At 39.2% G+C, this 13551-nt stretch overlaps 1 protein-coding gene across 6 annotated transcripts in view; it reads left to right on the forward strand.

Moving 5' to 3' along the window:
* Positions 1 to 13551, forward strand: part of COL14A1 (collagen type XIV alpha 1 chain) — a 245676-nt gene that overhangs the window by 89702 nt on the left and 142423 nt on the right. For all 6 annotated transcript variants that reach the window (XM_063606884.1, XM_057303085.2, XM_063606883.1 and 3 more), the window contains 4 exons: positions 1900 to 2039; positions 10995 to 11121; positions 12528 to 12667; positions 13123 to 13255. In XM_063606884.1, coding sequence (XP_063462954.1) covers positions 1900 to 2039; positions 10995 to 11121; positions 12528 to 12667; positions 13123 to 13255 — 540 coding nt within the window. The remainder of the gene's footprint in view (positions 1 to 1899; positions 2040 to 10994; positions 11122 to 12527; positions 12668 to 13122; positions 13256 to 13551) is intronic.

Genomic DNA, 13551 nt, shown 5'->3' on the forward strand with positions numbered 1-13551 from the left:
GGACAATTTTTAATTTGTTGAATTAGATGGGGGTCCTTGAAGAGGTTCAAAAAGCTATGGAATTGACAGTTAGGAATCTGCAGAAATACCAATACCTCTTTAAATAATTTTAAAGCAATAGTAAGATGTTTATTTTTATTTGTCTCACAAAGCCACTGTGATTTATTCAGGTCAAATAATTACCCATTGATTCAATGAATGTTTATTGAGTACTTGCTATATTGGGGATAGATCTGGGAACAAAATGAAACCAAATTATCTAACCCCCTGAGATTACAATATCCTGGGGGAGAGAGACAATAAGCCAGAAATATACAGTGAAAAAAAATAGAACAGAAGAAGGAGACAGGTAGTATGGAGTGGAAGAGCTGTTGTACATAAGATGATCATAGAAAGCTTCACCAAGAAGGTGGCATATGGTCAGAAACCTGAAAGAGGCAAAGAAACTGGCTATGCGTATACCTAGGGGAAGAGCCTTGAAGGCAAAGAGAAGGCAAGTGCAGTGGCCTATGAATGAGCATGCGTGGCAGGTTCCAGTCACAGCTAGTGGCATGGAAAAGGCACGGAGTAGTAGCAGATGGAACCAGTGAAATAGCAGCAGGCCAGTGATGTAGGGCCATAAAGACCATTCTAGGCTTGCTGCGGTGGCTCACGCCTGTAGTGCCAGCACTTTGGGAGGCCAAGGCAGGCAGATCACCTGAGGTCAGGAGTTCAAGACCAGCCTGGCCAACATGGTGAAACCCCCGTCTCTACCAAAAATATAAAAACTAGCAAGGTGTGGTGACACACGCCTGTAATCCCAGCTACTCAGGAGGCTGAGGCATGAGAATCACTTAAATCTGGGAGGTGGAGTTTGCAGTAAGCTGAGATCCTTCCACTGCACCCCACCCTGGATGACAGAGTGAGACTCTGTCAGAAAAAAAGAAAGAAAAGAAAGGAAGGAAGGAAGGAAGGTAGGAAGGAAGGAAGGGAGGGAAAAAAAAGAAAAGAAAAGAAAAGAAAAGATCATGCTAAGAACTGTGGGTTTACGCTGAGGGAGTTGGGAACCATTTGGAAGGTTTTGTGCAGAGAAGTGAAATTACCTGGCTGACATTTTAAAAGAAGCACTCTGGCTGCTTGCTGAGGAATAATTATATTAATAGTAGGGGGAAGATGGAAGTTGGGAGACTGGCTGGGAGACCATGGCAAAAATCCAAGCCAAGAGGGGATAGTGGCTTCTACCAAGATGGTGGCAGTGGAGGTGAAGAGAAGGGGTCAGATCTGGATAATGGATTAGAAGTGGGTTGCGAGAGAAAGAGCAATCCAGGAGGCTCCAAGGTTTTTGACTTGATCAGTGGGAAGGATAGAGTTTCCATTTGCTCAGAGGGGAAGATTGAGGGAAGAGGAAAGAGGGGAAGGCATCAAGAGTCAATGATTCTGTTTGGACTGGTTAAGTTGGAGTTGCCTAATAGATACCAACGTGGCAATGGCAGATGGGCATCTCATTTTACATGTGGAAAATTGTGGAGCTGAGAGGTAGAGTGGCTTTGCCAGAGTCACATGGTAATTGAGTGGACTAGCTAAAATTTTATTTCAAGTTACTTTGTTTTTAATCCATTAGGTTTCCTACTTACATCAAGCTAGAGTGATAGGCCGAGAAAATTTACCTAAATCCCATTTATTTCTAACCATGTGTAACTTCTTACTGCTATTTATTCTCTACAAAGAAAACTTTTTTCTTTGCTAATTAGAGAACATTATTGATTTTTATGAGACAATACACTGGTTATTTCAGTGTTATAAGTCATTATCTAGGTGACACTTTTCATATGTAAATAGTTTAGAAGTCAAAGATGCAATTTCTTTTTACATGTATGTAATTTGACATTTTAATTATTTTCTATTCCATTTACTGCCAAGTGGCTTTAAGTCCACCAAGAAACCTGAGAATCTCCAATGTTGGCTCTAACAGTGCTCGATTAACCTGGGACCCAACTTCAAGACAGATCAATGGTTATCGAATTGTATATAACAATGCAGATGGGACTGAAATCAATGAGGTAAGTTCCGGGACATAATGTATATTTTTTAGGTGGTGGGGTGCTAGTTATTTATGGCTACATAACCAATCATCTCAAAGCCTAGTGGCTTAAAATAATAGTAATTATTTATTGTCTCGCATAGTTCCTGTATGTAGGTCAGGAATTGGGGTGTGGATTGCAGTTATCACTGGAGGAGGGGTGCTCCCCAGTGAGGTTAGGGCCAGATAGTGGCTGGAGCTGGAGCTATCTCATGGCATCTTTACTCATGTATCTGGTGCCTGGTCTGGGGAGCCTGGAACAGCTGGGAGCTGGAGCAGGTCTCCATACCTCTAATTAGACCCTTCACATGATGCCTTCAGCATGCAGCTTCAGGGGAGTTGGCTCAGGAGTCCCGTGACCCATGTCCAAAGAGAGAGAGAGCTAAGTAGAAGCTGTACCACCATTAATGACCCAGCCTCTGAAGTCACTTGATATCACCTCTATCACACTCCATTAGTATGAGATGTCACCAGCTTCACCCAGATTTATAGGTGGGGAGAAACACAGATCCTACCTATGGTGGGAGACAGGTCAGTCACAGGATAGGAGGAGCATATAGAGAAGAAGATATTCATTGATGTGGCTGTCTCTGGAAAATGCAGCCTGCCACAGGGGATGGGGGTGGGGAGGGTGTATGTTCATGGAAGCATTGTATTAAAAATAATGTCACTGTTGTCTAGTTTATCCTGCTTTTGAGTAAACTGGCATCTGAAAGGCTCTAGTTAGATGAGCCTAAATTTAACAAATAATTCAAGTTTTATCTAAGAAGTACTTTCAGATAATGGAACTTGTTAAAACCCATGAAGATACAGTATCTTGCATGCAGTGACTAATACTTCCAAAAAAGTGTTTCCTTGGAAATATGTTTTAGCAAAACAGCGAGGTTATTTTTATTTTATTTTCCCTTATCTTGGTCCAGTAAGCTAAGGCAAAGAAGGAAATATGTTAGATTGCATGATTTCTATTTTCCGACCAAATAAAGCAAGTGTTTTTATATGCAGAGACAAACATTTTTCTAAAATTAAATCCAAGCAATATTTTACAAAATGCATCCTCATGAGGGACATTGTGTAATGGACGGGCAGTAAGTACACGTTTGCTAACATATAGAAATACTGTTCAATATCCTTCATTAAACCTTTGTAAATCTTGAGAGTAAATAATCCTGAAGAGTCTGGTCATTTGGATGAGTTGCTTTGTTTTTGAAGATGGCAGCCTGGAGCAGTAAAAAGATTGAAATAAAAAAACACTGAGCTATAGGTGTCTCTTTGTCACCAGAAATACATAAACTACTTTCCCAAGGGTTAATTCAACTGTGTAGGAGGATGAGGAAGATAATATAAATGAGTGAAGCATGCCATTAAATCTGTAGAAGCAGACACACCTGCAAAGAAATACTCTGTGTTTTGCTTGACACATGAGGCTAACTTAGGCTATATTATATAATATATATAATTTAAATATATAATATATATTTAAAAATATATATTATATATTTAAATTATATATTATAAATATAGATAAATATATATTATATATCTACTTTTATGTATCTATATATAAATATATAATATATAAATATAAATATATAAATATATAAGTATGTATCTATATATAAATATATAATATATAAGTATATATCTATATATAAATATATAATATATAAATATAAATAAATATATAAATATAAATAAATATATAAGTATATATCTATATATAAATATATAATATATAAATATAAATAAATATATAAATATAAATATATAAGTATATGTCTATATATAAATATATATAATATATAAATAGATATATTATATATAATATATATCATATATATATACATATTTGAGATGGAGTCTCACTTTGTTGCCCAGGCTGGAGTGCAGTGGCATGATCTCAGTTCACTGCAAACTTTACCTCCCGAATTCAAGTGATTCTCTTGGCTCAGCCTCCTGAGTAGCTGGGACTACAGGCGTGCGCCACTGTGCCCAGCTAATTTTTGCATTTTTAGTAGAGACAGGGTTTCACCATGTTGTGCAGGCTAGTCTCAAACTCCTGACCTCAGGCGATCCGCCCGCCTAGGCCTCCCAAAGTGCTGGGATTACAGGCGTGAACCACTGCTCCCAGCCTAACTTAGGCTATATTTTGTCTTCCCATTTTGAGGACATGAATGCAGAAGAAATTCTCTACTGAAAGAAAGACAACAAACAAGACTAATGATAAGTGACAATGGACAGTGAGTTTCAATGACAAGGATACTAGGGACTGGTGGATGGGAAGTGTGTGCATCCAGGACGCAGCCAGTCTCAGCTCTACTTATTGCTGCTCGATAGAAATCCAGGCAGGGGCTGCCAGATCTTAAGATTCCTGGAGAGATACCAGTGATTTCTATTTTTATATAAAACCTATCAATTTAAAAGAGTTGACTCATTGAACAACGAAAGTAACATGACTATATTCCCCAATAAATATTTGTTCATTGTAGAGCATCCTCCTTTGGTAATAATTTTTAATAAAACAAAAAACAAACTTTCTTATATATCAGTTATATTTATGAATATAATTATATAATAATAATTATAAGCATTCTTTTAGTCCATTTGGTTTACTGTAACAAAATACCTTGCCTGGGGAACTTTTGTTTATTTATTTATTTAGAGACGGGGTCTCTGTTGCCTAGGTTGAAGTGCGGTAGTGTGATCATGGCTCACTGCATCCTCGACCTTGCAGGCTCAGGTGATCTTCCCACCTCAGCCTCCCGAGTAGCTGGGACTACACATGCCACCATGCCTAGCTAATTTTTGTACAGACGAGGTTTTGCCATGTGGCCCAGGCTGGTCTCAAACTCCTGGGCTCAAGGGATTCATCTGCCTTGGCCTCCCAAAGTGCTGACATTACAGGAGTGAGGCACTGTGCCCAGCTTGGGAAACTTACCAATGACAGAAATTTATTGTTCACAGTTCTAGAAGCTGAGAAGTCTAAGATCAAGGCACCTGCACCTGAATTTGCAGGTGTATTCCTCATAGTTGGAGCTTTCTACCTGTGTCCTTACCTGGTGGAAGGAGCAGACAAGCTCCCATGGGCCTCTCTAATGTGGACATTCATCCCTCATGACCTAATCATTTCTCAAAGACCCCATCTCTTAATACTACTGCATTGGGGATCAGGTAGCAACATATGAATCTTCAGGGGGACACAACCTTCCAGACCATAGCAACTGCTATAGCTTCTTCTACTATTTTCTGTTATTTGTCTTTGCAAAGAATAGCCCCAGACTAACATGTTTGTTGAGAACATATGTTTGGGGGTTTTTTTGGTAGTGTTTTTCAGTCTTGGGGAAGCTGCTAGCATTTGCTATTTCTGGGAAATTAGAAAGCTATGTTTGGTAAAACCAAACTTAAAATATGAGAAAATGGGCTATGAATGAAGATTTGAGAAAATTTTGAGTAAAATGCATAAGCCATGCATGGATTTTGTAACATCGGTTTTGACTAGGGTGTGTATGTGTGTGTGTGTGTGTGTGTGTTTCTTATTTCTTAATTCATAGCCGTGCTATAGATACTTGAGGTTGCTGGATAAGCATCTTTTACTGAAGTGAAGTATTACTGTACCTAATTTTAGAATATATAATTTTAAGGATGAATATTTCTATTAGATTTTGCTTTAATTTCTATGAATTTAAGCTTCTATTTATAGACAATGCAACAATTGGGTTTTTAAGAAATCCTCAAAAAACATTCTGGAATGAACTGTAAAATGTCCCAATTAAAATCTGCTTAGTACCCAACATGCAATTGATTTTTTTTTTTTTTTTTTTTTGAGATGAAGTCTTGTTTTGTCTCCAGGCTGGAGTGCAGTGGCATGATCTTGGCTCACTGCAATCTCTGCCTCCTGGGTTCAAGCGATTCTCCTGCCTCAGCCACCCGAGTAGCTGGGACTATAGGCACGCACCACCACGCCCAGCTAATTTTTGTATTTTTAGTAGAGATAGGGTTTCACCATGTTGGCCAGGATGGTCTCGATCTCTTGACCTCGTGATCTGCCCATCTCGGCCTCCAAAAGTGCTGGGATTACAGGTGTGAGCCACCGCGCCCAGCCCATGCAATTGATGATTAACGCTTTTGATTTACACTCAATATTTTCTGCTTCGCTTCCTCTCATCTTCCTTCTCTCACTTCCTCTTCCTCCCTCTGCATCTTTTCTGCATTACCCCTCTCCCCAACTTTTTGGAGACCAGGAAGAAAAACGAAACAAGTATTTCAACAAATGTCTATGCTGCTGCTGCTGCTAATTGATGATGATGGTGATGGTGATGATGGTGATGATAATGGTGGTGATGATGGTGATGATGATGGTGATGATGATGGTGATAATGATAATGATGGTGATGATTATGGTGATGATGATGATGACAACGATGATAATAATGGTGATGATTATAATGGTGGCTAACATTTGTTGAGTGCTTCCCATGAGCCAGGCACTGTTCCGAGTGCTCTAAAGAGAATATCTCATGTAATTCTTACAGAACCAAATGCTGACAGCATGACTTGTCAAACTACGGACAGAAGTCATCTCAGGTAGCATTTACTGTGAAAGGATTTTGGAAGTACACAAACATGATGGAGAATTAAGTGCTGCCATTTGAGTTTTATAAATGCAAAGGCCACAGTTTTTGGATTTTGAGAGGCCGGTTCCTAATAGCAGTGACTCAGCAGTAGAGCCTGGAGTTGCGCCCAAATCCCTTGTTCCTCATCAGGGCCCTTTTCTACATCCCTTCCAAAATTAGGCTGAAGTTAAACTTTTAGCTAGACTGATTGAGGATAATTCTCAGAAACAGTTTCATAACAATGAGATCATGGTTATTTGTTATTATTTCCTCAAATTTTTCTTCTACATCTTAAAATACTACCAGCAAAATCAGTTCTGGGACTAATCGTTTAAAACATGATATTTTAACTAATATAAATAAATGATACCTAAAGGTCTTCATTAGATGAAGTAAAATAATCAATGCTGAAATTATGTAAAATATAGTCTATTCAGCATCAAATATTTAATAAACAATATCCTTTTTAACAGATACACACACACACATGCATACACACACACACACACACACACACACACACACGTTTCTCCTTTTAGTCCTTCTTCCCCTTTGGTGTACCTAAGGATCTAGGACCTAGATTTTAACTGCTTTTGTGTATATTTGATATCTTTGCAAAATTCCTATTTGTCACATATTTGAAACTTAGAAACAAGGTCAAGGCCTAACTAGACATTCCAGTTAATAATTTTTTGGCTCAGGGCAAGTTAGTTAAGCTGTTTGGGCCTCAGGTTTTCCTTCGGAAAATAGTTGTAAAAGCACCTAGTGTTTGATGGGTAAAGGTGGGTGGGAGAGACTCTAAATAAGACTATGTATCAAGTCCCTGACTCTTTGTAAGTGCTCAATAAATCTCAGCCATGACAATTCAAAACAACAGAAAGCAATATGTAACTAGAGGTTAGGAAAATATGTCTTGAACTCACATTTTTTAAACATGGGTTTGCATTTTCTGTGAGCTTAAATAATGAAGCCATACTTTAAATAGTGTTTAAGAGCATAGGATTTAGAGCCTGAAACACCTGTGTTTAAGTCCTGTGTACTAGCTGTTTTCCCCTTGGGCAAGTTCCTTAATTTTTGGAATCACATTTTTCCATTTTCAAATTGGGAGTAATAATTAGCTCCCCTACAGGATTGTGATAAGGATTAAATAAGTGAATGCATATAAAGCATGCAGACAGTTTGCAGGCTGCAGCAAACAGTAAGTGCTAAAAATGACCTGTAATGTTATCAATCCCTGATTTAGAAGAAGATAATCCATATTTTCAATTAACCATTGCCGTGTAACCAACACTACAGCTTAAAATACAGCCTAGGAGCATGCAGCTTGGGCAGAACTCAGCAGGGACAGCTGGGCTCTGCCATGTGGTGTCAGCTGGGGTGATTCATGCATTCATCTGGGAGTCTGACTTGACCAGAACTTCTAGGATGACTTCATATCCACGTGTGACCCCTCAACTAGAGTGTCTGAAAAGGCTGGGATTCTCTGGCCCTCTCCAGAAGAGTGGCTCAGTACAGCACAATGGTACAGTACAATGACAGCTCTTTTTTTCCAGGGTTGGCACTCTTTTTTGACCTACAGACGTGTAGATTCTTTAGAGGTGTATTTGGCTTCTGGACTGGCCCTTAGATTAGAGAAGACCTTTCTCACCTCTTTTAAGAAACAGTTTTTTTGGTGCCTTCATCTTCATTTTAATTTACTTATTCTATTCACTCAAAAAAAATAATTCAACATACAGTGGTGAAGAAACTAAACAAGTTCTTGCCCTCAAGGAGCTTAAACTCTATGCAGGAGATAGACAATAAACATGTAGGTAAATAAAGTAATTTCAGGTTGCCATTGGTGCCAAGGAGGAAACAACAAGGCCGGTGTCAGAGAATAACCCTACTTATAGGTGGAAAGAGAAATCTCCTCTGAGGAGGTGTTAGTTAAGCATAGTCATGATAGAGGAAGAAGGCCTAATTTCGACAAGAGCTGGGGAATAGGGTCACAGACAGAGTGAACTGCATGTGCTAAGGCCCTGAGGTGGGAAAGGCAAGGACCTGAAAGGAGGCCAGTGTGGCTGGAACCCAAAAGGCCACTGGAGTATGGCAGAAAGAAAAGGTGCTGCCCCAGATTATGAAGGCCAAGAGGTATCTCAGGGTGCTTGGTTTTGATTTGGAGTGCAATAGATAGCCAATGAAGGTTTAAGTAGAGAGGTGACATTTTATATTTTGCTAAAGGTTACTTTGCCATGAGCAAACACATACAGTGTTGAGCTTAGTGACCTTCCCCTGAACCTCAGGTAGCATCAAGATTAGTCACTCATAGTATCATAAATAAGAGATCTTTGCTGGGTGCAGTGGCTCATGCTTGTAATCCCAGCACTTTGGGAGGCCGAGCTGGGTGGATCACTAGAGGCCAGGAGTTTGAGACCAGCCTGGCCAACATGGTGAAACCCCGTCTCTACTAAAAATACAAAAATTAGCCGGATCTGGTGGCACATGCCTGTAATCCCAGCTACACAGGAGGCTGAGGCAAGAGAATAGCTTGAAACCTGGAGGCGGAGGTTGCAGTGAGCCAAGATCGTGGCACTGCACTCCAACCTGGCTGACAAGAGCAAGAACCTGTCTCCAAAAAACAACAACAAAAAAAAGGGATCTTATTGCTCTGCTCAAATGTCTCATGAGAACATTTTAAGCAGAGCTTATTTTTGGCAGAGGTTGCTCTCAGGTAAATATGGTCATTTCTTAAATTTTCCAGAGTATCACCACAGTTGGGGCACCTCATTATGCATTATTATAAGTCCTTGTGAGGATTAAAGAGAATATATGTGAAATACCTAGGTGTGGGCCCCATATATGTGGTCTACAATATGCACCCTGTACTATGCAGCACTGCAGCCCCGTGCCCAACCCCTCAGTGACAAAGCTGCATCTGTTCTTTCTCTTGCCTTGAGGGTGCCTTCTAGACCCTGCCCTCATCTCCTTTTTTTTTTTTTTTTTTTTTTTTTTGAGACAGAGTCTCATTCTGTCACCCAGGCTGGAGTGCAGTGGCATGATCTCAGCTCACTGCAACCTCTGTCACCCTGGTTCAAGCGATTCTCCTGCCATGGCCTCCTGAGTAGCTGGGATTGCAGGTGCGCACCACCACACCCAGCTAATTTTTGTATTTTTAGTACAGATGGGGTTTCACCATGTTGGCCAGGCTGGTCTTGAACTCCCAACCTCAAGTGATCTACCTGCCTCAGCCTCCCAAAGTGCTGGGATTGCAGGCATGTAATCGTGTAGCACAATATCTAATGAGGAGTTTGCTAACACAATGCTGGTTAAGCCACCTACTGTGAAAAGGAAAATGAATCCTAGGGCTCAGAGTACTGCGGGGGATCATTTGGTGTTGCTCCCGTGAAGCCCAACCCACCCATCTTCTCTTACTTTATGGTTTCTTTTTTCAATGTATGTTTTTTGTTGTCAAGTTCTCTTTTCTAATCCTTAATTTTTCTTACACCCTTGATCTCCATTCCTCGGGATTTCATCTTTTATATGCCCCAAAGAAGTTGAAAAATATTTTCACCAAATATGTCTTTCTGTGGAAGATAGAGGAATGTTTCAAATATTTACTATTTTCTTTAGTATTAATGTTCCGATTCCTTTTTTTTTTTTTTTTTTTTTTTTTTGAGACGGAGTCTTGCTCTTTTGCCCAGGCTGGAGTGCAGTGGCCCGATCTCAGCTCACTGCAAGCTCCGCCTCCTGGGTTCACGCCATTCTCCTGCCTCAGCCTCCCGAGTAGCTGGGACTACAGGCGCCCGCCACCACGCCCGGCTAATTTTTTCTATTTTTAGTAGAGACGGGGTTTCACCGTGTTAGCTAGGATGGTCTCGATCTCCTGACCTCGTGATCCGCCCGCCTCGGCCTCCCAAAGTGAATGTTCCCTGATTCTTTCCCAGCATCATTGCTCACCTGTACAACTCTTATAGGAGCTATCATGTATTACTTAGCTATGGGGCCAGGAGAGCTCACACAGTGAAGCAAAAAACTGGCTGCTACTAGAAGATCTAACTGGAAACATTATCTCTATTTATGTCTGCCTCTTAAGTTGTCTGCACTTTGTGTCTGGAATGAATGGAAAGAATATTGATTGCAAAGTTGTCCTGAGAATTCACTGATGGGTAATCTAAGGGTGTAAGATCAGAAATGTTCATACATAAACTGGTTTTATAATTCAATAATTTGTTTTGCAGTGTTTATAGCTTTGCTGTCAGCTAAGCGAGCTACAGACAATAATAAAATGATTCTTATACTTAGAGAGCATTAGATAGAGCTGTTATTATGACTTATTTCTTTGACAGGTTGAAGTCGATCCTATTACTACCTTCCCTCTGAAGGGCTTGACACCTCTCACAGAGTATACTGTTGCTATTTTCTCCATCTATGATGAAGGACAGTCAGAGCCTCTGACTGGAGTTTTTACCACCGGTAAGCAGCCTCATTATGGTTTGAAAAGTTTTGAGAGTAGCTATTAATATATAGAAACCAGAACCTGGAGCACCTTCTTTATTTGTGATTTTGAAGAGATTAAATTTTAATTTTTATTTCTTTTATGTTATTAAAAATAAACAATCGGATGACTATTATGTGTAGTGGCTAATTATTTTTTATCAAAGCAAGGAAGAGAGAGAAAAGATCACCTAAATTCAAAAGGTCTGTTTTTAAAAAAATGTATGTTTTTCTCTTCCTAATCTTATACCTTTTACTTTCATTCCTTAGTGTAAAACTTCTACATCCTTCTTCCATTCAAATGAGTGTGTGTATTAAGTTGAATTTCCAAAATTGCTGATCTCCAACAGTTTTGGCCCACAAAAATGACAGTCTCATACTATTTAGCTCAATATATCAGTCGATGATTTTCCCCGAGCCTGAAATCTTCATATAATAATAAGTAATATTTTAAACACTAAAATTAAATATAAGACATGAATACATTATTTTTCTTTTCTATATGTACCCTGTAGCCACTTTTTGTCTCTTGGTGGCAACAATTCTATTATTTGCTTTCTGAACTTATCATGGATTGCACTTGGAAACAAATGTAGTCTCTACTGAGGAGATGAGAAGGTAATTTGGAGACAGATGAAAAAGAAGCTGGATTGAGAAATAATGTTTGTGGAAAAATTCAGTAATTTAACCAAATCTCCAGAAGGCTAATTCTAGTTGGGATTCTCATGGTGTCCTATCAAAAAGTTGGGTTTTTATGTTTTTTTTGTTTTTAAACTCTGACTTCAAATAATAAAAATCAATTCTTTGATAATTTATTTTGGGTGCAGTTGGGTGTTATACTTTCTGTTGTACATCCCAGAAGTGTGTAAGCTCTGAAACAGTGGAAGGCCTGATAAATTCTATTTCATTTCTGATGACCACCATATGTACAAGTTAAAAGATTGAAGTTTCTTTTCCAGGATTAATACCAGGGAGCCATTTAGCAACTAAAGCAAATAGAACTAAAAGGGAAACTTTCTTAGGCCCCTATTTTGTTAATTTCCTCAAGATACTTGGAAAATAATATTTAAAAAAAATGAATATGGCACTCTTGTTTTTTATAGTTAATGAAAACAGCCAAATAGAAAAGCTAAGAGTTTTGGAAATTACTGGAAAAGTTTTAAGATCTGTTATTTCCATGGTTTCCCTAATTTATGATATTGGTGAATGCTGGAAACAGAAATGGAAGGCCACCCTGGACTGATGGGCCCCAGTTTTCCTTCTTTCCTGTGCTTTCCTAAAGCAAAAGATTCCTCAAAGAGCCTTCTACACCCCTGGGAGATACTTGGGTTTTGGCTTTCTTGCCTTCTCATTTCCCTAACAAAACCTCCTTCCTCGGTTTACAGAGGAAGCTCCAGCCCAGCAATACTTAGAAATTGATGAGGTGACGACAGACAGTTTTAGGGTGACCTGGCATCCCCTCTCAGCTGATGAAGGGCTACACAAATTGATGTGGATTCCAGTCTATGGGGGGAAGACTGAGGAGGTGAGTTTTCTGAAACAGACTGAAAATTAATCTGGAGCATTAGTGAATACCTACTGCTGCTGGAGTTGGTCTTCACTTTAAAATATATTAGGAATCCCAGAAGTAATTAGTATTTTACATGGCTTGGAGTTTTTAGAAATGTCAAATCATAAGATTTTCCTAATATTATGATGTATTGTTGCCAGAGCTTTAGTTATATATTTATATATTTTCAGATTCTTTGACTTTAATAAATGACATTTAATACAACTTTAAAATGTCACTTTTGCAATATTAATAATTTATTTGCTGAGGGGATTGAAAGGAATAAAGTCTCTGGCTTGACCTTAAAATGGACTTCGACAGCCTTGGAGTTCTTTATGATTGGTTGTTTCTTGCTTATGCTCAGAATAACACTTTTTCTTTACTTGTTTTTTCAAATAAGCATAGTTACTAAGCACCAAAATATATTTCAGGTTGTCCTGAAAGAAGAGCAGGACTCACATGTTATTGAAGGCCTGGAGCCCGGTACGGAGTATGAAGTTTCACTATTGGCCGTACTTGATGATGGAAGCGAGAGTGAGGTGGTGACTGCTGTCGGGACCACACGTAAGTCTTGGTCTGGCCACAGTGCGTTTCAGCTGCTCCCACAATCCCTCTTTACCCCATCAATTTCCTTCCCCATCTGCTTTATCCTTGGCTATGTAAGCTTCAATTTCTCTTTGTCCCCCAGAATTCTTCATATATCTTCACTTTCAATGAAACCAGTATGTGAAGCATCTTAGCTTCCTAGATAATGATCAACATGAAGGCAGGGACCATATCTGTGTTGCTCACCATTATATTTTCCAGGACTTAGCACAGTACTTGGCACATGTTAACTGTAGAGTAAATACCCATCAAAT

This window comes from Pan paniscus, chromosome 7 (assembly GCF_029289425.2).
Source record: "Pan paniscus chromosome 7, NHGRI_mPanPan1-v2.0_pri, whole genome shotgun sequence".
NCBI classification, from domain to species: domain Eukaryota; kingdom Metazoa; phylum Chordata; class Mammalia; order Primates; family Hominidae; genus Pan; species Pan paniscus.